The sequence below is a fragment of the Triturus cristatus genome, chromosome 3_2, assembly GCF_964204655.1.
Source record: "Triturus cristatus chromosome 3_2, aTriCri1.1, whole genome shotgun sequence".
In the NCBI taxonomy this organism is placed as follows: Eukaryota; Metazoa; Chordata; class Amphibia; order Caudata; family Salamandridae; genus Triturus; species Triturus cristatus.
The window spans coordinates 627,774,546-627,796,595 of NC_140584.1; the positions used below are offsets into that span (position 1 = coordinate 627,774,546).

The following is a 22,050-nucleotide window of genomic DNA, read 5'->3' on the forward strand; positions in this document are numbered from 1 at the left end:
TGGAGTCCCATTGGGGTTTTGGAGATTAAAAGCGTATCATCCGCGAAGAGGAGGGTCGGTATGCGTTCGCCAGCCAGGGATGGCTCATCAGATGGATGTTTGAGGAGATGCTCAACCACCCCATTGATGTAGAGAGAGAAAAGGGTGGGAGCCAGAACACATCCCTGGCGGACTCCTCTCTCGACCGGAATACTGCCCGTTTTCTCCCCTCCAGGGCCCCACCTAACCTGGGCAAAGCTGTCCTGGTGTAGTCTGACTAATAGGGATAGTAGATAATGTGGCAGCCCCATGTCAGCAAGTACTTTCCATAATAGGTCCCTAGGTACAAGGTCAAAGGCAGTCTTTAAATCGATAAACGCGAGATAAAGACTGCCCTTGCCTATAACCACAACCTTCCAATATACCATCATGAGCCTGAATGCCTGCTCAATCGTTCCAGTACCCACTCTAAAACCTGCCTGGAAGTCGGAAAGGATTTTATTTTCTTCTACCCAATTTAGGATTCTAAGTAACAAGACTTTGCCGACAACTTTCTGGCAGGTATCTAACAAGCTGATCGGCCTATAGTTAGATGGGTCATCCCTCGAACCTTTCTTATGGATGGGGACCACCTCCGCCCCTTTCCACGACGAGGGAATAGGGGCACCCCTACAAATGGCAACAAGAAGGGAGTGGATCAATTTGCCCCATTTGGTGCTATCGGATTTTAGCAGGTCCCCGGGAATCCCATCAGGTCCGGCCGCTTTTTGTGGAATGATAGAGCTTATTGCGTATTCCACTTCCTTTAGCGTAAAATCAAAGTCAGTGGGGCAGAGTGCATAGTTTGTGGTAGGCAGGGATATAGCAGACCCTCTCCCATTGGAGCCATCATGGCAGGAGTAGAGTTTGGAGAAGTGGTCCTCCCACACCTGGCTTGAGATGTTACATGTTAGCAGATCACTGTCTGGTCTGTTACGTGCCCTTATAGTGTCCCAAAAATATTTAGAATCTTTTTTTCAGGCTGGCTTCTTTAAGAGTTAACCAGTAGGCATCTTCCCACTCCCTTTTGGCCAACCACAAGACCTTTTTATATTCCCTTCTAGCTATTTGAATTGATAAGGGGGACTTCCCTTTAACTGCCTCAATTAGACATGTCTTGGCCTTTCTGCATGATGCAGAATACCAATCATGTCTACCTTTGGGTTTGGTTAGAGGTTTGGTTTTCCCTATAATCCCTTTTGCCCAGAAAAGGTCCCCTATAGTTTTTACGGCTACTTCGTAGATAGTTGTTACCTTATCTGCTGCCATAAATAAATCTATGGAGCTGATTACATCTTGTGTGCCATTAATCACCTCTTCAATAGTGGACAATTTATTAGTATTGCACAAGATCTTATTCCACTTAAGGCGTCTTCCACAAGAGGAGACAGTAATCTCCTGTGGACAGCTCGGTGGTGCTAGCGGCACTCTGGTGGACCAAGAATTCATTAGGGTTAGGGAAAGTGAGTTATGATCACTCTCTATGGTAGGAATAACAACCATATCGATGACCGAACTCCAGAGCCCCCGGTCCAGCAGAATATAGTCTATCCTTGTGGAGTGACCAACTCTGTTGAACGTTGGGGCACCCATCTGATCAGAACGTGTGCGGCCATTGGCTGCTCTTAATCCAAACTCTAATGTAAGTGCATTAAGCTGTATTGCACTACGAGTCCAGCGCTTAATGGGTGGGATAGAGAGGATGGGAATACCCCACCTACTGTCCTCTTCTCCTAAATCGGGTATTCCTTCTAGTGGGAGTGGCTCATATGTGCAGTTGAAATCTCCTGCTATTATGATATGGCCAGGTTCGCTATGGTCCCCTAATTGGGCCTCAAGTTCCGCTACTGTTGGTGAGATGCACCCATTTTTGGAGCCTCTAACATAGACATCGTAGAGATCTACAAGTAGTCCCCCATATTGGCCCGATAAAGAGATACCAAGGATATCTGGGTTTCCTGCCTTTTTTATGGTTATCCGACAGTTGAGCGAAATGCTTACCCAGATGATAAGCCCCCCTGATGGCCGCCCCTTCCCTGCCTTTGGTTTTACAGCTGGTGTAAAAAATGTGACAAACCCGACACGGTGCAGTGGCTCAGTGATCCAGGTCTCTTGGAATACACAAATCTTGTGGGCGTCAATCAGGACGTTCCACTCCGGGAGGCCTAATTTCCTAGAGATCCCCGCAAGGTTCCAACTAAGAATTTTTATCTCGCCATGTGTTGGATCACCGTCGGGGATGGTAATAATTTTAGAATTTGGTGGGTCTGCACTGTCCCTAGTAAGTATGTGGGCAAGTGGTATTAGGGGTGCCTCTGTTGGGGATTCAGAACATATGGGAAGAGATGTGGCTGGCGAAACATCCTCCATATCGTTATTGGTGACAGTGAGATTTATGTCTGGACCTTCCATGAAGTTGAGTCAGTCTACCTCATCTAGCACACAGTATCTATTTGGATGAGCGAATTGTGAATACGAGGGATCGAAAGAAGGGGGCAAGTCCTGCCATGGCTGTTGCCAATGATGGTTAGCGAATTGTGGAGGCTGAAGGGGTTGCTGCCACTGCTGGGCAGCCTGATATAGGGGTGGTGGGTGTTGGAAAGGTTGTTGCCACTGAAGACTAACATGATGTGGGAATAAAGATGAGAATTGTGGTGGTTGTTGCCAGTGTTTAGTGGTATGTTGCGGGGGATACACAGACCCTCTGTTAGTTGGAAAAGTAGGCCGATGGGGATTTAGTCTTGGCGGCATGGGAAGGAAGTAAGACAAAGGGAGTGGATTGATTTGGGTAGCAGGACCATTATTGGGTGTATTGCATATGTAGCTGGCTGCCCCTATATCCCTAAAGTTAACTGTAATTACATCCCCTGCTATTGTTTTCTTACTCCTGCCCACCCAGTCCCCTCTACGCACTGTAAGAATTTCACCACTCATATTGCTAGGTAAAGGTTTGTGTAATTGAAGCCACTGAGCACATTTGTTTTTTAGCTCTACAAAGGTTTCTTTTACTCCCTCCTTCAGTGGGGGAACGGCTGTCAGCACAACCACAAAAGGAGAGACTTCCGGTGGCAGGCTAATTGACTTAAAGCGCGCCTGCTTTGGCTTAGAGCCTTCGGGCTTGTTTGTAGAGTGAGGAGCTACAGGGTTAGTAGACTTCCCTGTGAGGTCTTTTGCTTGTAAGTTGGTAGTTTTATTCCCACCAGCAGATTGTTGCAAAGCCGAAGTAGGACCCACCGCCTTCAGAGTAGATAGGGTTGGGGATTGAGCAGAAGTGTTCCCTGTTTGGGACAGGTGTAATACGGCTGAACCCTTGGTAGCTGATGGTATTTTTGCCTTGTTAGATGCATCTTTAGGGAGCTTGACGCAAGGTGAAGGTTTGGGAAGCGTTTCTTTAATCCCTTGTGACTGAATAGACCCAGGCCCATTCATCTTATTAGGCCATTTCGAAGTTATTAGCGACGTGAGTCTGTCAAGTTTGGAGATTAAAGGCTTTATTTGCGCTGCTATTGTGGCCTCAAGGTCCAGTTTAAGATCTGTTACCATGTTTTCAACCCAGCAGGGTATGCCTGACGCCAGGTGCGGGGTAGGCGATATCAAGTTGTGATTCCTGGCTTTAGCTTTGGGTTTTTCCTTAGACTTGGTCTTGGACGCCACCTTTGTAGGAATAGTAACCCTGCCCCCAGTGTCGATAGGTACAGAAAATGTTCCTTTGTCCATTTGCCCATCTAGGCTTGGCTTCGTCTTTTCAGATGTCTGGCAGACTTCTAGATCTGGGGTAGCCTCAAGATCAACATAAGACGGATCCAAGTCAGATTGGGTGACTGACAAATCAACAGCGTTCGGAACTGTGAATGCGCCAGCGGTGGTCAAGGGTAGGGATAAGGAACAATTAATCAAAGCTTGCTGGGAGGGTGAATTTGCGTTTGCAAGAGAGCCCAAGGAAGAGCGCTTAGCGTTCATGAGGTCCAAGGAAACTCTTTTTTCCAGCAATATAATACTTTTATCGATGGTCTCATTCACCCGTGAAATAAAAAGATCTATAGGTCCAGTCACTTGTGCTACCGCCATGGCTTTTTTAGTACAGCTTCTAGTTCTATTGCGCATAGTTGACATCTGTGGTGCTGGGCCAGATGCAAGAAGGAGCCTCTCAGAAGCGGTAAGTGATAGGGCTAGGAGGCAGGCACTATGTGTTTATAAAAGAGATGGAAATCACAGTTCCGCCTACCTTGCCAACGGATGAAGGACGAAGATACCGGGGTTCAGGGCCAGGGCCGTCCTCTGCCGTCCTTGAGCGGCCTTAAACGCCCCGGCCTTTGCCCCGCGCGCGTCCCGCGTGCGCGTTGCTGCCTCAGCTTATCTAAGGAGAGGTCAAGTAAAGGGGTCGGGAAGAGGACCAGCTGCGGCCGATCCGCGCCGCTAAGCACGCTGGTCCTCGCAGTCCCGCCTCTGACCTTAGTGACCAGCTGTTGGTTTCCAGAAAGCGCGTTGGTGCTCATGCACGTCGAGGGACAAGAGGCTAAGTCCACAGTATCCAAAGTCTTTGCCTACGAGCGGCACCCGCAAAGCGGGGGCCGTGAGGCGTGGCGAAGTGGCCGGCGAAGTAGCTGGAGAGCAACAGGAATCAGGAATCAGGAGCAGCACTCCAAACAGTAATCGTTCTAACAAAGATACTGGTAGTAACTCCGGCCGTTTAGGGAGATGTTTTAACGGCTTCGGCCGCAATCGTTATTAAATTAAATTGTGGCTTCTACCGGCTTCTACCGCATTCAGGAAAGTAAAAATGGTGGCTCTGGCCGTATTTTTGAACCAACACACATGGTACCTGCCGCGATAACACTCTGCCGTGGTAGAGAATACTCTTGTCTCCTGCCGCGCTGGCGAAGGCTCGCGGGTTCAGCCGCGCTGGCGAAGGCTCGCAGCTCCAACCACACTGGCAAAGGCTCGCGGGTGCAGCCGTGCTGGCGAAGGCTCGCGGCTCCAGCCGCACTGGCGAACACTTGTGGGTTTAACCACGCTGGTGAAGACTCGCGGCTCCAGCCGCTCGCGAAGGCTCGCAGGATCAGCCACGCTGGGGAAAGCTCGCGGCTCCCGCCAGCGCTGGGGAAGGCTCCCACCGACGCTGGTGAATACTCCTGCTGGCGCTAGGGAACTTCTCACGGCTTCTGCCGCTGCTGAGGTTGGCTCACAGCTTCTGCCGCTTTAGAAAATAGTATTGGCGGCTCCTGCCGCTGCTAAAGTTGACTCGCGGCTCCTGCCGCCATAGGGAAAGGCTTTCGAGGCTCCTACCGCTACAGAAAGGCTCTTGAGGCTTCTGCCACTTTAGAAAAATGTTTTGGCGGCTCCTGCCGCTGCTGGAACCGACTCGCGGCTCCCGCCAGCGCAGGAAATGACCCTTGTGGCTCCTGCTGCTGCTGAAGGGCTTCCGCGGCTCCTGCTGCTGCTGAATGCTTCTGCAGCTCCTGCCGCAACGGGGAGGCGCTCACGGCTTCCAGCAGCCTCTCGTTGAATCGTCTCTGCTGACAGTCAGTTTCTGCTTGGCACACGAAGATGATTCAGGGAGACAAGGGGGAAGGGTGAGGCCACATGACACAGACGGCGAGTCCAGGACAGACCAAACGGAGGACCAGGGGCGACACACCAAAGAGATAAGATATCCAAGATATTTTCTCAACCAAGAACTGGTACCTTCACCCCGTTCTTTCTCGGTCTGTCCACTAGCGGGCTAGGAACTCACAGATCCGCGGTGCCAGCCAACAGTCCCAGTCGTGCTACGGGAAGGGTTTCGAACTCTCCCGTGTTTTTTTAGTTTTTTGTTTGTTTTTGTTGCACAAGGCATTCGAGTTCTGCCTCTAAGCTCCTAGGCACTGGGATGAAGCCCTGTTGCAGACCGCTGACTATATGTCTGTTGTAACTTGTGCAGTGCAGTGACACCACCAGTGCTAAATCAGAATTATTAACTGTCGCATTAATCAGGTGGAGGGTTGCACGTACTCCTCAACTGAAAACCTTAACAAAATATTTTTCTAAAGTTTTTCTGTTAATGTTGTAACAAAATAGGTGAGTGAACTGTAAACTCTTTAATACAATTTGGTTTAGAGATTTTGTGGCATTTAACCACTGTAATCTGGTATTAGATTAGAGACTCACCTGAGAAAATATTGCTTGTTATGGTGCTGAAGTTGAGGTAATAGCAGAAAACTCATTTTGAAAAGGATGCTCCAGGATGTATGAATGATTCTGTTTGAAAGGTATTTTCATCTTTGAGCCTGTGTTCAATTTTGAGCTCCTGTGGTGACCCAAGCTTTGACTTTCAGTTAAGTTGGTGTTAAAGCCTGTCTTTGTGAGATTGAGCTTGGGAAGTGATTTATTGACCAACAACTCTGAAATGTTCCACTGTCTCCTTGACTATTTGGGTGAATTGGAGGGATTGGGAATAAAGTACTTGTCTTTCCCTTTGTGACATTTTTGTTATTGGAACTGTCTTTGGTCTTGTCCGCCACATAACCTTGAATGTTGTCCTCATGCTATCTTCGTGTGCATGATATGTTTCTGACTGGTCAGCGTTTAGCTGTCTCTTGTAGAAAGACCTATTGTGACCCATACCAAAAACTTACAGTGGTCTTGGATCCAGCACATTGTTTACCATTGGTTGGCATTATTGTCACTCTCCCTTGTTTCCCTCTTATTTGATGGCTTTCTTTCCTCTTCTTGTGTCTGTCCCACCCATGGAAAAGAGCTTTTTGTTTTTTAACCATTCGTTTGATTGGATGACTTGCATCCTTCCATTGCTCATATTCAGATAGCGTTGTATTGCTTTCTCCTCCCTCACCCCAAGTGCATTCATTGCTTTCCCTGCTTCCTATTGCTGCTTCCCTCACCCAGTGTGCTCCATGATGCTCCCTCTTTCTCCCGCTCATACGTCTCTTCCCCAACCTCAGTTTTCTGTTTCACTGACTCCAGCTCATTTATTTCTCCCCACTCCTACCGCCCTTGTTTCGTCCACCCACACCCCCAACCGCTTCTCTGTCACACCCACCCCTCGTGGCCTTTCTTAAATATTTTTGTAAGGCTCAGCTGCCATTTGCTGCTGGATTACTACATTTAAAAAACAAACAAAAACCTCTTCACACAAGTAGAAATTAACTATATATTTAACTGCTCCAATTAGCCTCGGACATCTTTGACAGTAAATACAATTTAAAAATGGTTCCCACGTCATTCCAGAGGTGAGCAATGTGCATTGATGCATGTGTGTATACGTAAAGATGTAGCATGACACGTATGAGTGTTTTTTCTTTCTTTTTTGGTTCAGACCCAAGCAGGTGCTGATCTAGTGGCGCTGGGGCAGACATTTGGAAAGGCTTTATTGTGTCTGTTGAAGAAAAGTTTATAGTTTGGTCTAGGAGGCATCGGGATCACACCCTTGATTGATATGAACTATTCATGGCTTAGGAGAAATATACAGTTCAAGGGCTTGTTGGCTTTGAGATGTGCTATTGAGGGAGTGGCTCAGTGATGAGTTTTCACAAACTAGTAAATGGTATTTTGACTCAGTACTGCAAAAAAGTAAAATGTATTTATATGCGTTTATGCTTTAATGTTTTTTCCATCAATATTTCATGTAATGGTTTGATGAGCACTTTCAGATGAGTTACAGCCAGTGGAGGCTCCTCCGCTAAGGCGGAGGAGCGTCGCTCCCCCGCCAGCACCCTCAAAAACGTGAATAATAAAATGTTTTTAAAACCCATTTTATTGTAGTTTTAGTTTTCTTGGGGCAAGGCTAGTGTGATAACAGGCACTGAGGGGGGAGTGCACTGCCTTCACTGCGCATGTGGCTCAGGCCGGCCAAACCCACATGCGCAATGAAGCTCTCTCCATTCCTAGCTGAATTGCTGGGGATGGAGAGAGCATGCTCAGGCTCCCAGTCTGTGTGGGAGCGCAAATCATCGGCACTCAGGCCAATCCTGAAGCTGCTCTCATTAATGAGAGCAGCTTCAGGATTGGCCGCAGTGCAGTCTGGGAGCCTGTGCCTGCCTGCAGTGGATAGGGAAGGAGACGCCATGCTGAAGTGCGGCAGCTGCAGGGAAGTTTTATTTTTGGTATTTCTCTCCCTCGTCCCCAATCTTCCCCGCCTCCTTTCCCTGACATGAGCTGCTTCTGCTTACTGCGTGTGCACTTGAGTAAAGCCAAGATGCCCATTTTAGTATATATTAAAAAGTAAAAGATTATTTCAAAAATGTGATTTTTAACTGTGAGGTAATGAAGCGCCAGGAGGAAGACATCAAGAATTTTTCTGTTAACAACAAATATTCTTCTCTTCACTTCCATACAGAAAAGAAAAAAGTGTTTACGTCCATAAAAGCAAACATGCCCAAAGCTGAAACAAAAAAAAAACAGATCCGAATGTGGTTCAGCCCTCGAAGTGGGAAGATGAAATGCGTCTTGGACAAGCCGCTAAAGCTGGAGCAGCCCCTTGATGGAGGAGGCGCCATATACCAGGCTGCTTGTTCTACATTTGCATTTTTACCCTCTCCACCAAATAAAAATACTGCCAAAACACAGAAGAAATCATCCACCAAGACCACAAAATCTAAGAAAAGACGACTGGATGTCATTAACCAGCAGTGGGGTTTTGGGAAGAAACAACCAAGGGAAGGCCCTGGCAAGTTGAGCAATGAAGATGCGGTTCAACCACAGGAAGAAAGATCAGTGTCTTTTTGTAGTCAGCCGATTGTCCTGTGCAGCCCAGAACCCTGCCCTGTTGAGGAGGCATCCTTGGAGCTAGGACTGGCTACGGAATCCGGCCCTTCCCAGAATGGAAGTGTGTGCCACTTACAGCTGTCTATACAGGAGAACCCTGTTGAGAAAGCTGCTGAGAATGAGTCCGTCCTTCATAAGGAGGACGTTCCGCCTGTGGACTCACCCTCTCAAGAAAGTAAACCTAGGAGGGGGAGGAAGCTGTCTGATTCTTTTCCCACTCCTTCACCTGCTTCAAAAAGACCACCGCCTGTAAAACAGAGTGTAGGCTTTGGCAATGTTGGTGGTTCTCCAGACCCTTCCCTGATGTGTTCGCCAGAGCGTGTCTCACTGAAAAACAATCACATCACTATCGCACAGATCTCACCGGCTGTTGCAGAGTCTCCAAAGCCAGTGAAATATCAGATATCTGGAGATGAAAAGGGTGCCTGCACGCCTCACAAGTCACCCATTGGGACACCCAGTACTCCATCGTCCTGCACCCGTAAGCATGCGGAGACCTCCTTCCTCAGCCCTTCCAGACAGAGTGCAAAGCGGAATTATAAGGGGGAGACATTGCTGCATATCACATCCATTAAGGTAGGAACGTTTTCTTTTTTTTTTTTTTTACCCCCTGGTATGTGCCCCTTGATATGCTGGGTTAAAACAGACTCTTCCAGTTATGTTGTGATGGATACACTAGGTAGAAAATGCATTTTCTTGCAAAATGTGTATTGCATAGAATGCCAGGTTGTAAGATCTTAGCAAAACTCCCGCTGTTTCTGCTGGGTGTTAAGTGGGTTCCACAAGGCATTGCACTGTTTAGCCTCTTGCATTCTAAATGATATTCCATCAAGTTTACCATACCTGAATGTTGAGCAACCAGAGTGGTTCTGTAAGTTTATTTGTAATTGGTATTTCAGCCTTGCTCTTTAGGGATGTATGTCAAGTAATGCAAATGTTTAGTATTGTTCTTCCTTGAATTGAATTTGTTTTGTATTGCAATGAGTGTTGGATATAAAGGATAACAAATTTGAAATGGGTCCTTTTCTTACGGAAGTGGCTGTTAAAAGGGTTTGTGGAGGGGGATTGGCTATAATTGAGAGTCTACCTCGTCTGTGCACAGCACCGTCAAATGCTTCATACTAACCTATAGAGTAGCAGCAGTATGAAAAGTGTTTTTAGAGAATAGGTAGTGTCTGTGTCTTAAGACTAAACAGATTGGTGACAGATTCTGTGCTGCAGTGCATAATAAACAGCGCAAGCAAACTCCGCTTATACCACAGGCCGCCAAAACCCACAAACGAAGCAAAATGCATGCATTGGTCCATTCCAAAGAAGAAGCTTCACACAGACGTCTGAAGAGAAAGAGGAGAACATAATGGTGCACAAAGGGAGGGGAAGGGGATGCCTTCCTCTCAAAACAAGATCTTGGCAGACTTGAAAATATTTCAACAGGCCTCTGCCTAACCAGACTATGTACTCAATTAAGAAGTAATATTTCGGTACTTAAGAAGGACACCTAAAACCAAGCAAACTAGGTGGAAGCAACTGAACAAATATTTTAATCCATGTCTGACACAGGCCATGTGGGGACAACTTCCTTTGCTAGATTCCTAGATGAAATCCCTCACTGATAAGTGTGAAGACCTTGAAATCAGGTAAAGGAGGGATAACATGGGGAATTCAAAACTTGAAAGAGCGAGCTAAAGACTATGATCTCAATGGATGCATTCAGTTACTTTTCAGGAAAAGTACTAAAGGAAGGAGCCTCATTGGAAATGGCCTGGAAAGAGTACACAAAATGGGGAACAGAGCCATTAAGGTGAGAAATTGACATAGTGGTGAACCTGACATCCTACTTGCTAATGGAGCAGATTCTTAATGCCTGTAGAATGCAGAAGAATATGCTGTTAGAAGGACAGTGAAGTAAGACCCTACCAAAACCTATCAGTGACTATTCCATCAAAGCGGAGCCGACACGGGAAAGCACACTGGGTTTGGGTGGAAAGGTGGGCCACCCACTGACTGTTGCTTGGGAGGGAGGAGTTGGAGGGACAGGTGAGGTTTGCGGGGGGGGAAGGATGTTGTAATAGGTTTGACAAAAAGAGATCCAAAATGGCGAATTGTAGGAACAAACACCCGCTTTGAATGTTGAATTCACAGATTGGGGATGCCTATGTGGAGTGGATTCCATTTCTGTGTAATGCATGTGGGCCGAGTGGTTGCCAAAGGGAAAAGGTCAAGCACATGGGCACTTTGATAGAGTTATGAATCATGAGATGGAGATGCACTTTAGAAAGCGCGCCCATTTTTGGCTAATAGCTTGTCAAGCTTTGCATTCATGCACTTTAATTCGGAGAGGAGATTGAGGGCTAGGGTAATCAATAATTTGGGTAGGTCTTTAGAAAAGGTTGCACTTAACTGTTGGCCTAGCGCCAGCAGTGGTTGTAGGTTTGCACTTTTGTGCTCTGGTCACTTTTAGTACATTAGGCACTTTATGCACTCTTACTTTTTTTTATGTTCTCAATTGATCACCTGGGAAAAGAAAGCGGAGGTGATGCTTATTAGAATTTTTAAGGTGGTCTCTTTTAATGTCAACTGTCTCAACTATAAGAAGAAATTGCGTGCAGTAGAAGCCTGGGTTATAGCAGAGAACCCTTTGGTGATTGTATTGCAGGAAACGCATATTACGGCCAGGAAGCTTTGGAATTTTCCATGTTTTAAAGACTGTACCGGCAATAGAACTTTCTCATCTGCCCAAGTGGTACATCCTGGCATTGCAATCTTTTTGGCCAAGTGGCAAGGAGCTGAAGTGCTGGATTTTGCTAATGATAAATTTGGACGTTGGTGCTGAGTGAACTGTTCATTGCTGTCTAGGCGACTCACGTTTGTGAGTTGGTATGCCCTAGTGGAAAATAATGCAGGGCCTTATGAGGAACATTTTCAGTCATTATTGCAAGTCCCAGGGGAAATTATTATTGGAGATGACTTTTAACTTCTTGCAGAGTCCTAGAATAGACTCCTCAGTAAATATGAAAAGCAGTTCATGCCCAAAGTCGCAAAGGTTCTTCAAAATTTTCTAATAACTCTGGCTCCTGTTGATCCTTGGAGGGAGGCCTTTCCAGCAAAAACAGAATATACATGTTTGTTTTTCTAGTCAATTTGATAGCTCTTGTCTTAGTGACTTTTTTTTACTTTCAAACACCCTGGTTTTTAAGGGCCAGTGGGCACTTGCTAATAGCTTTTCAGATTACCTAATGATTGCCCTGGAGGTATTGGTAGAGAAAGGTACTCCACGGATTAGGCAATGGGTTTTTAATAAACAGTACTTACAGAAGGAAGGCTGGGTTCAGATATGCAAAGTGGAGATAAAGCAATTTCTAACTAGGAATCATGGGTCCTCTGCCCCAATCGTAGTTTTGGATGCTGTAAAAGCCTATATAAGGGGGCTTGTGATAGTTAAGGACGTGGTCAATATCAGAAGTGCAAGCAAACAAAAGCAAACTTTGGAAAAGACTATTCAGGAAAGTCAAGATAAACTTCTAAGGCATATATCGATGGTAAATAGGAGAGCCTTGGATAAGGCCAGACAGGCAATAAGTGATTGGTGGAATACTAAGTGTAGTGCATTGAATGCCTACATGCAAAAGGTTTATGAGGAGAGTAATTTCACTGGGAGATTTTTAGTTTGGCAGGCACAAAAACAAGCTGCAAGTAATACGATACATGCTCTGAAATGCCCGGTTAAGGGTAGTGAAAATTGACCTCTAATTCTACCCATCTAAATCAGGTGGGCTGAATTAGAGGTGTTCCTCAGATGGCCCTTGCTCTGCAGTGCCGTCAGAGCGCTTTAATCCCGGTGTAGACTGTATCGACTCTGCCGTGATTAAACTTATTTTTGTGCAAAAACAATGGTTCATAGAAGGCCAAATAGGTCCTAGAAGAGATACATTATCTCAAGAAAACGAAAATTTATCAAATAGCCTATGGAATAAGGCACTTTTCTAGATAAATTTAGGAAGGGACACAAGTAAACTTTGTAAGGTGGTTCATTTATTTAACAATATTCTCTTTATCAATACAAGCGGATTATAAATCCAGTGCGCACAAAATAGTGGAAAGAAACTTGATGTGGTGAGTGAAGGAAATGTTTTAAAAAACATACATCCCATTGACAACAAGAGAAAGTCCTTGCAACAAATTCTTAAGAATACAGTAGTTTAGTTGTAAAAGGATCGACGTCGTTTCAATCTCACTAATTGGAGATCTTCATCAGGACAGAGTTGTGAGCATGTAGTATTCAAAAGGCCCTAAGGTGGCGAGAAATCCTGGTAGGGCGCGGCATTGGAGATCGATGCCTAATGGGCACAAGACTGTTGGTATCATTAGAAGGACCCTGCTGGCATGATCAAGGAGCTCCAGTGGCCAGAGAGCATGATTTGGATGGAGACTCTGAGGCTTGAAGGCTAATTTTGGCAGGAGGGGAGTTAAGCCCTTGAACAGCTAATTGCGAGACAAATACCACGGAGTCGGTGTTATAGGAGTTAATTTGTACTGCGAAGTCGGTAGAGCACCAGGACGGACTGGAGCTCGGTCTGTCTCCAAAGGTAGCTGTGATTAAACCTATGGCCTGCCTGCATCTAAATCGGGCTGGTTAGCGGGGAGGGAACATCGTCGCTGTGCCAAAATATAAATTAGGCCTTTAGTGATTTACCTTGGTACTTCGAGTCTGTATTGGAGATGTGAGGGCAATGAGGATACCACCATTCACACATAGAGGACAGTTGAAAATAAGACTTCTAGAATAAAACCTATTCTGCAGGGGTGTGGAATTCCATTCGCCCTAAACCCAGGATATAGCATTTGGGGTCAAGGACAACAAATCGTCATGTTTATTTTGTCCCGTAGACAAGTAGGCTCCAACCTCCTGCAGAAGATAGCCTTTGACTGACAGTTTACAGTTCCACACTTGGTTATTGTGCAGATGCTCTGTTGCCACAGCAGGGTATGTAATTGTATGTATAAGATGTTCACATCTGCATATATGGTTCATTAGTGCAAATCTTTTACTGTTAGGGCAAGTTCTATAAGAAAATATACTGAGCTTTGACTGTTGATGTGCTCCTGGGTGGGGGCAACAATAACACTTGTGGTTCCATTGAGGATGTGGACTGAAGAGGAGCCTCGCATCCTGCTTCACAATATTTCCAGTGCTGTGTGGGACATGTGCAGGATGATCCTGGGCAAAGCCCGGGCCATGGTTGGGACCATCCTAATCTCGCCAGGGACACTGGGCCCATTTTCTTGGTGTGAGTGCTAATTTATATCTTACTGAGATCGGGAAGAGACAGACAGACCGACGCTAGACATTCCATGACTATCAATACTTTTTTTGAAAGTGCATTGGGGTAATAATTAAGGCAATTCATCTGGTTGAAAAACCTTTATTTGTTCGCAAGTCTTTAATTTCTCAGCTGTAGCACCCTCCACTTACTCCTGGGTAAGTAGGCCCCTTCCCCTAACAAAGGCCAAGAGGTGCACGTGCACAACCAATTATAATTCTAATGATACCTCATTACCTGTCCAAACAACTGAAAAAACATAAAAAGTCTTGTATGAAGCAGCTTTGAACGGGAAATCTCACTTGCATGCTTTCATTGATCGTTTTATTAGCAAAATTAAAACAATTCTGGAGCCTAGTTTTAACACTGTTTTTGATATACTGCCCCTAATGGAGAAGTCCGTTACTTCACTAATCAATTCCTCTGTGGGCGCAAAGAATTCCTAGATTGGTTACTGTGTTCACTATTGTTAAGCAAGCCGGCTCTGATTGCACCAGCAGGAGAGATGCAAGTCCATCGAGCATACAGAATTTTGTGCAAGCCAGAACAAGTTACACTTTCTTCTTGGTTTGTGCCCAGAACGGAGGCTACTACTATCCTTGAGAGCCACTGCAATCCAGGTGTACATTTGGGATGTTGTTTTAAAGGTTAACAGTTCTATCATACATTCACCTTCCCCCAGAAACTTGCCCCTATGCGAAGGTTATAGACAGTTTTGCTAAAAGCCTGTGTAATTTTTAAGGACAACATTGATTAATTATGTATCTTATGTAACATTGGTTTAGTTTAGTTATGTTTTATGTTGATAATTATATGAATTGTGTAATAATTATGTGTTTTAGTTATATTTTAGGTGTGGGCTTCTGGGTTTGCAGGGTTGTAGGGTGGGAAGTTAAGTTATTAGCAATTAACCCTTAAGTGTTAATTATGTAACTGTTTATCAATTATATAAATTTATTTATACAGTTATTTTCTCATATTTTAGGTGTGGGTTATTAGGTTTGTAGGGTATAGGGTGGAAAGTTAATAATGAAATGAGTATTATATTTTAATTGAAAATTAATTATTACATTGTTATACATTTTGTAAATTGGATAATTGTTTTTTTATATATGCTTTATGTTAAGTAATGTTTATATTTAGAGTTTTACATTTTTTCTAAATTAATAGAGTTATTCAAGTATGTAATGTGTTTGAAATGAAGTAGTTTACCTACTGTTGGTTAGATTGGAGTGGGAATAGTAAATCGTAACCCTCCGAAGTTCAAAACTTTCCCTACTGTTGCACAGACTGGAGTGGGCATAGTAAATGTTACCACTCAGAAGTCCCACGCTTTCCCTACTGTTGCACAAACTGGAGTGGAAATTGTAAATGTTACCCATCCGATGTCCAATGCATTCCCTACTGTTGCAGGGTCTTGAGTGGGAATAGTAAATCTTACCCCTCCGAAGTCCAGTACTTTCCCTACCGTTGCACAGACTGGAGTGGGAATAGTAAATTTAACCCCTCAGAAGTTGAATTTTTTCCTTACTGTTGTGCTGTTTCAAGTGGTAATGATATATTTAACCCTTCTGAAGTCTTACAATTTCTCTACTGTTGCATAAACTGGAGTGGGAATAGTATATCCATTATTCCCAAGACTCCTTATTAAACTATTTTTTATGTTTTTGAATTTCTATGATATTTTTTGTAAATTCTTTTAATTTTATTTGACTTGTTTGCTATTTATTTTATGTTTTGAAATTGAATTTAAATATATTTCCTGTTTCGTTTAAAATGTGTTATGTTATGCCAATTCGTAAAGCGCACAGCTACCTGAAGGCTTCCCAGCGCGGAGTGAGGCATAGCCCGTGCAAGGCAGAACAACACTGGGCAGATTGGCTAGTGGGGATAAAGCCAGGTCTTGAGCATTTTTCTGAAACGGGGCTCATTCGTTTTGTTTCCAAAGTCAGCTGGCATAGAATTCCAGAGTTTTAAAGTCAAGTATGAGAAAGACCTGCCGACCCATCTAGTCCTTTGAGCTCCAGGCGCCTTTGAGGATCTTCACGTCCTAGAAGGGGTATAGGGTGCCAAAAGGTCGTTTGACTTTGCCAGCTAAGTCAGAGAGAGACTCATCGTGACTGGGGAGAAGCTAGAGAGAAAAGTACTCTTTTTCTGTGGAGCCTGAAAATCTAGAGGGGTTGCCAGTGAGCTTCTTGTCTGTTGCCACTTTATCTTGAAAGTAGGCTGCAACCTCATTATAGAGTACAATTGTAGGGGTGAGCAGGGAGTTTTCAACTTTCAAAGTAGACTTTCAAAGGGACTTTACTATGCGAAAAAGCTCCATTGGACCATTGGCTGCTTTCAATATTGAGGTTTCATAATCTGCTGCCTTTGCCTGTTCGATTTCCTGGTGGTAGTGTCTGATAGCTATTCTGTAGGAGTATTTTTGGTTGTTATCATTTTTCCTCCAATTCCTTTCATGAACTTTGCAGTCTATTTTCAAGGAAACTAAATGACTTGTAAACCACGGTGCTGACCTTTCCTTCTTTCCCTTCTTTATTGTTGTAATGGGGGTGACTTCATCTACTGAGTCTTTTAGCCATTCATATACTAAAGAGTTGGCCTCACCCGGGTGGCTTCTAACAAAAGGTTTGGTTGAGGCTAGAAGATTCTTCCAGTTTTCCTTCAGTTTTGTCCATCTATGGCCCAAGCTAGTTGTGGTCATCTTGTCTGAGGGGGTAGGAGTACCTACCAGTGTGAATGGGATTACGACATGGTCTGTCCAGACCAGCGGGCACGGTGTTCCAATATTTGTATTAGGGTAGTTGCTGAAGACAGGGTAAGGTGGCCTTTAGCATGCGTACTGCTTTTTTAAGCTGTAGGCTTGCTAGACCGTGTAGAATATTTGTGACTGTAGCATTATTTAACTGTTCAAAATGAATATTTAAATCACCAAGAAGTGTGAATTCGTTTTTTTTACTCGCCAAACTGGCTACTGACTCTGGTAACGCTTCAGTAAAAGTTATACAAGGACCTGGAAGTCTCTAAATTAATAGACCTGAGATTGAGAAAGAGGTCGTAGGGGACAGATATATAGTGAATGAGAGATGTTCGCAGTCTGGGATGGGCTGGGCATTGTATGTGCAGCTAAGTGTGTTTAAAAAAAAAATATATATATATAGCAATGCTCCCTCTCCTCTTGTGTTGTCTGTCCTTTCTACATAAAAAATATCCTTTGGGAAGGGCTTGAATGACATCTGGCATAGAGCTATCATGTAACCTTGTTTCAGTTAAAAACAAGATCTTAACCAGTTGCTCTACAATCTGAGAATAGTTCATGCTTGTGACAGGTAAGAGATCTACCAATGAGGAACGCTAGGTTCCTTTAAAAAAAAAAATATATATATATATATATTTTGCATTTTTCTTATTTCACATCTTGCAAAAAGAACATGACATCCACACAAACGTTAACTTGTTTCGCATGAGATTCATTCCAAGAGGACAACATACTTTTAACACTGATGAAAGCCATTGGGTGATCACGGATAACTCTACAGTGTAATGACTCTCATTAATGGCCCAACCAGATGTTCAGAAGGATTAGATCCATTCATGTTTAGTTAGTCTAGTGATGATTTCCCTGAGCCATGGGATCAAAGTGGTTGGTGATAAAAGGTGTGGATACAGGTGCGCTATCTAATAGGTCCAATCTATTATAACTTCTCCATGGACCCCATATTTTATAGAATTTATGTGGACATCCCCTGCTGGTGTATGTCGTACACTCAGCGGCCATGTAGAGGCCCATTCCCCTCCTCCACTCCTGTATCGTGGGAGTCTCCACGACTCCCCACCACCGTGCTATATTCCTCTTAGCTACAACCAGGCCCAAAGCAGCAAAAGTTAGATGAGTCCTGTTTATGTCCACTTCGCTTAGTATGCCCAGTAGGATGAAACCAGGATCCATGGTTATGAGTACACACAATGTCCTCCCTAGCTCTCCCACTATGTCCCTCCAGTAAGATTGGAATATGGTGCAGCCCCATATGGTGTGATAGAAATCATCCTTGACCGTCCTGCATTCAAAACAAAGTGGTTTTTCCATCTTTCTCATCTTATGCAATTTGTCTCTATGATAATAAATCCTGAGTAAGATTTTGTATTGGACAAGGTGCAGTCTTGCTTTGATGGCCAGTCCCCTGGGGTGCATAAGGGCAGCCTCCCAATCCACATCTTCCAATCCTCCCAGGTCACCCTCCCATCTCTCACGCAGTTTCCCAAGGTTATTTGGTATGTTATTGTTTATTGTTTTGTAGATAGTGGAGACCGCCTTTTCCACCAGCTCTTCTTGTATTAGTCTCCCTTCCAGGAGGGCATATTCGGGCAGTTCGGAACACGATATTCCCTCTAACCCCCAGGCATGGCATAGTTGTATGTATTTGAAAAATTGGGATCTATTTAGCCCATATTCTGTACAGACCAGGTTTTAGGATCACCTTTTTCTGTGACATCCCCTATCGTGGAAATGCCCAGCCAAGCCCTTCCGTTTACCTGGCTGAAGAGGGGTGAAACCCCGAAACCGGTCCTAGGATTCTTTTTTCCGGTCTAGATAGGACCTGGCTTGACAGTTCGGCTGGACTGTTCCCATGAGGCACAGGGTCAAGACTGATTTGCATATAGCCAGGTCTAAACTGGGGTGGCATGGTGAGCAAAAGAATGATGGATTTAACCCAGATCTCTTGACTGGGGGTGAATGTTTTGATTTGTTCTGCATTCCGTCCATCAATTGTGTGTCTAATGCAAAGTATTGCAGCACCAACATGGAACAGTGCTTCACTCTGTGTTTTTTTTAGTAGTACATTTAAAGAATAAAAACAAGTAATATAATGTAAAATACATATTTTTAATAATTGTTGCAATATATATGTATGTGGATATATATATATAAACACACGTATGTATGTGTTTATAGAAGTGTATATTTATATATAGTATTAAATAGTGAGATTTATTTAGTTTACATTAAATTAATAGTATATACTAAAATATTTAAGATGTACTACTATAAACTATATATTAAACAATATTTTTGTATGTTTTTTAACAACATTAGCATGAAACAATTTTTTTTCTCTATATTTTTGTACTTACCATTGTTAGCATAGGAAATCAATATTTTTGTAAACAATATTTTTGACACAATGTGTGTTACACAATATTGTTGATTCCGATATTATTTCAGTGATCTGATGATACTGGGCATAAGGGACCTTCGAGCAGAGGTGATGCTCAAGTAAGTGGAATAGAAACCTACCGTGACACAGATTCACAGCAAAGCAATTTATACCCCTCACGCTAAAGAATGCCTCTCCACCCGTGGTGGTCCAGTGGTGCCACGAAATATGGTCAGTTCTAGTCATGGAGAACATCACATATGACCGGTCTGGCAACACAAGGGATTTGGAAACATCTGGCAGCTCTTGAGTAAGGATTTTACACAAATAGCACAACAGTAAGAGCAACTCCTTGAAGTCTAGATCTGTGATACTAGAACTTGGGGAGAGATTTCCTGAACTTGTGTACAGAGGTTCTCTACTAGGAATTGAGACTCTAACAAACCATGTCCACAGGTCTGAAATGTGTGTGAGGGAATTGGGTAAGGAAGTATGTTATTGCTTCAAAATGCGGTTTTTAAAAAGTGCTCACCCTTCAGTTCATAACTTGAGGAAGAAAGTCGGATGTACGGAGACGCAGGGAAGTGGAGTGGAACAAATGAAGATGAAATTGTTGTGGCAGTCCTGTTTTGTCGTCTTGCGCTTGGATGGGGCCGAATGTACGAGTTTCATGTTCAAGGACATGCTAATTCCATCATCCCGTGTGTATTTCTTGGCCTGTGCGTCAATGACTTTTTGTCAAAACACAATAATCTCGGTTGTGAAAAAAATGCAGTTTGATAGCAGCTTATGCTGTATCATCAAACTGGTAATGTACATCGTAATGGTGGGCTGTACGAGCGGTGCTTCGTATTTATATGCACCGTATCTTGCCATAACTGCAATTAAACATTAGAAAGCTAAAATCATTTTCCAAACATTGTATTTCTTATGGTGGATGTCCATTCATGCTACAAGCACGTTTGGTTTTATCCAAGATTCGTGGATTCTGTGTTAACGTTTGTTTTCTGCAGACGTCAAGGAGGTTTGCATAGGACACATCCGTTACCGGTCTGTGAATTGTTCTTCGGCATTCTGTGGCTGCCTGGCTGGCACATCATTTGTCAAGTCTCGAGACTTCCTTCTTTTACAGAAGTGCGTCATTACAAGCAGGATAGCAGGCCCAAGCATCCATCTTGTTTGGACGTGATTGCCTGACACTGTTGTGCTCTGCAGATGAGTTAATAAAGATTAATGAATGTGTTGCTATAATACCACACATCTGTTGTGCGCGATGTAGGCTGACCCGCGTCAGCTGCTGGAGTGTGAGCTGTGGTAGATGCCCTTTTAAGTATTGGACATTGTACTGGCATAAAAATAATTTAGAGGGTATTTTACAGAAATCAAGGGTTTCACTGGTGCTGTCTAACTGGTTAGCCTTATCCGCAAAGTGATGTTTTGCCCTCCTTAATGTAAATCAACCTTCCCCCTCCCCAAACCTCACTAATTCTATTGCGTGGAGCACACCCTTTATGGAACTGTTTCTAAGGGGTCTTATTTTTCAACTCTCATCCTATAAGTGGGATGCTATTGCTTCTGCTTTGTTTCAAGCAATCTTTGATAAAGCCAGTGTTTTTGGCTAGTTTATATAGTGCTTGTATATAGAACTGTGAAACATATAAGGCATCATATCAGCTCCTGTATAGAGGGCGGCGATATCCAACAGGTTTGCAGACCCTGTAGCACTTGACTCTCCGTGATAGCGTGTCGAGCAGTCACAGGCTTCTCAGGGAGGTACTATGGGGTGTTACAAACTCAGGACTCCACAATCGCCCAGCAGTGCAATAATTTGAATGCCCACCCAGTGCTTGCCTTTGTGGAAAAACAAGGACTTTAATCGATGCAGAAAACGTAGTACTACACAGTACAGCCTACAGATGCATGCATGTCACTGGTGCAGGACCACTGTGCCCAGAATCAGTAATTCCCCCCTCCTTCCCCACTCTGTATCTTATTCCCAGGTTCGGGCCAGTCTATGGGTAGGGTATAGTTACAACCATTTATCTTAAAACTTCAGAGCTTTGTCAGTGCACCGTCCACAGCAGGGATTGTCAGCACTCTCCCTCTTCTGGGAGGAGACATGCTGGCTGTGACTCCTCCATCTCTGGATGGTTGCAAGCCTGTTTCTGGCTTTCTGGTGAGTTGAGTGGTAAGAGGCGGGGTCAGAGTTCACCAGATGACATCTAGGTCCTTTTCTGCAGGCAGCCCGACCCCAGCTCAGGGCACGTCACGGCGCTGGGCTAGTGGTGCAGTGTGCTAACTTATAGTCAGTTGTCCCAGTGACTCACTCTGCTGTGGTCTCTCCAGGCTCTCGCAGAGACAGTCTGCTAAAGCACACCTTTAGAACTTTGCAGCAGCACTGTCTGCTTGGGCCCAACTTCAGTATCGCATCAGCACAGGCTGCTCGGGCACAAATTCAGGTGAGTATACAATGCAGGCGGTTTGTGAGCGAGACTGTGCTTTCATCCTGGAACGCTCAGATCTATCAGCCAAGTCTCTCTGGGTGGACGGACCCTCAGATCTGGGGTCAGATGATTCAGGCTTCCCATGAAAATCACACCTCTTGCAAGTTTGTGTCACTCCTTCCCTCAGTTTGCAGGCAGGTTTGCCTTCCAGGCGCTTCAGTATGAGGAGACAGCTCTTCCTTCCAGGTCGGACTCCAGGTGTGCCCTCGCCACAGGGAAGCTGGCTGGCTTCGCTGGTTGCATAGCAGATTTTGGAGTACTTTGCAGAGCACTCGGTTGCTTGGAAAT

The 22,050-nt window shown here is 44.4% G+C and overlaps 1 protein-coding gene across 3 annotated transcripts in view; it reads left to right on the top strand.

Moving 5' to 3' along the window:
• The window catches only part of BARD1 (BRCA1 associated RING domain 1), a 489,699-nt gene that overhangs the window by 191,016 nt on the left and 276,633 nt on the right, over positions 1-22,050 (top strand). For all 3 annotated transcript variants that reach the window (XM_085648552.1, XM_085648554.1, XM_085648555.1), the window contains one exon: positions 8,351-9,354. In XM_085648552.1, the coding sequence (XP_085504678.1) occupies positions 8,351-9,354 (1,004 nt within the window). The remainder of the gene's footprint in view (positions 1-8,350; positions 9,355-22,050) is intronic.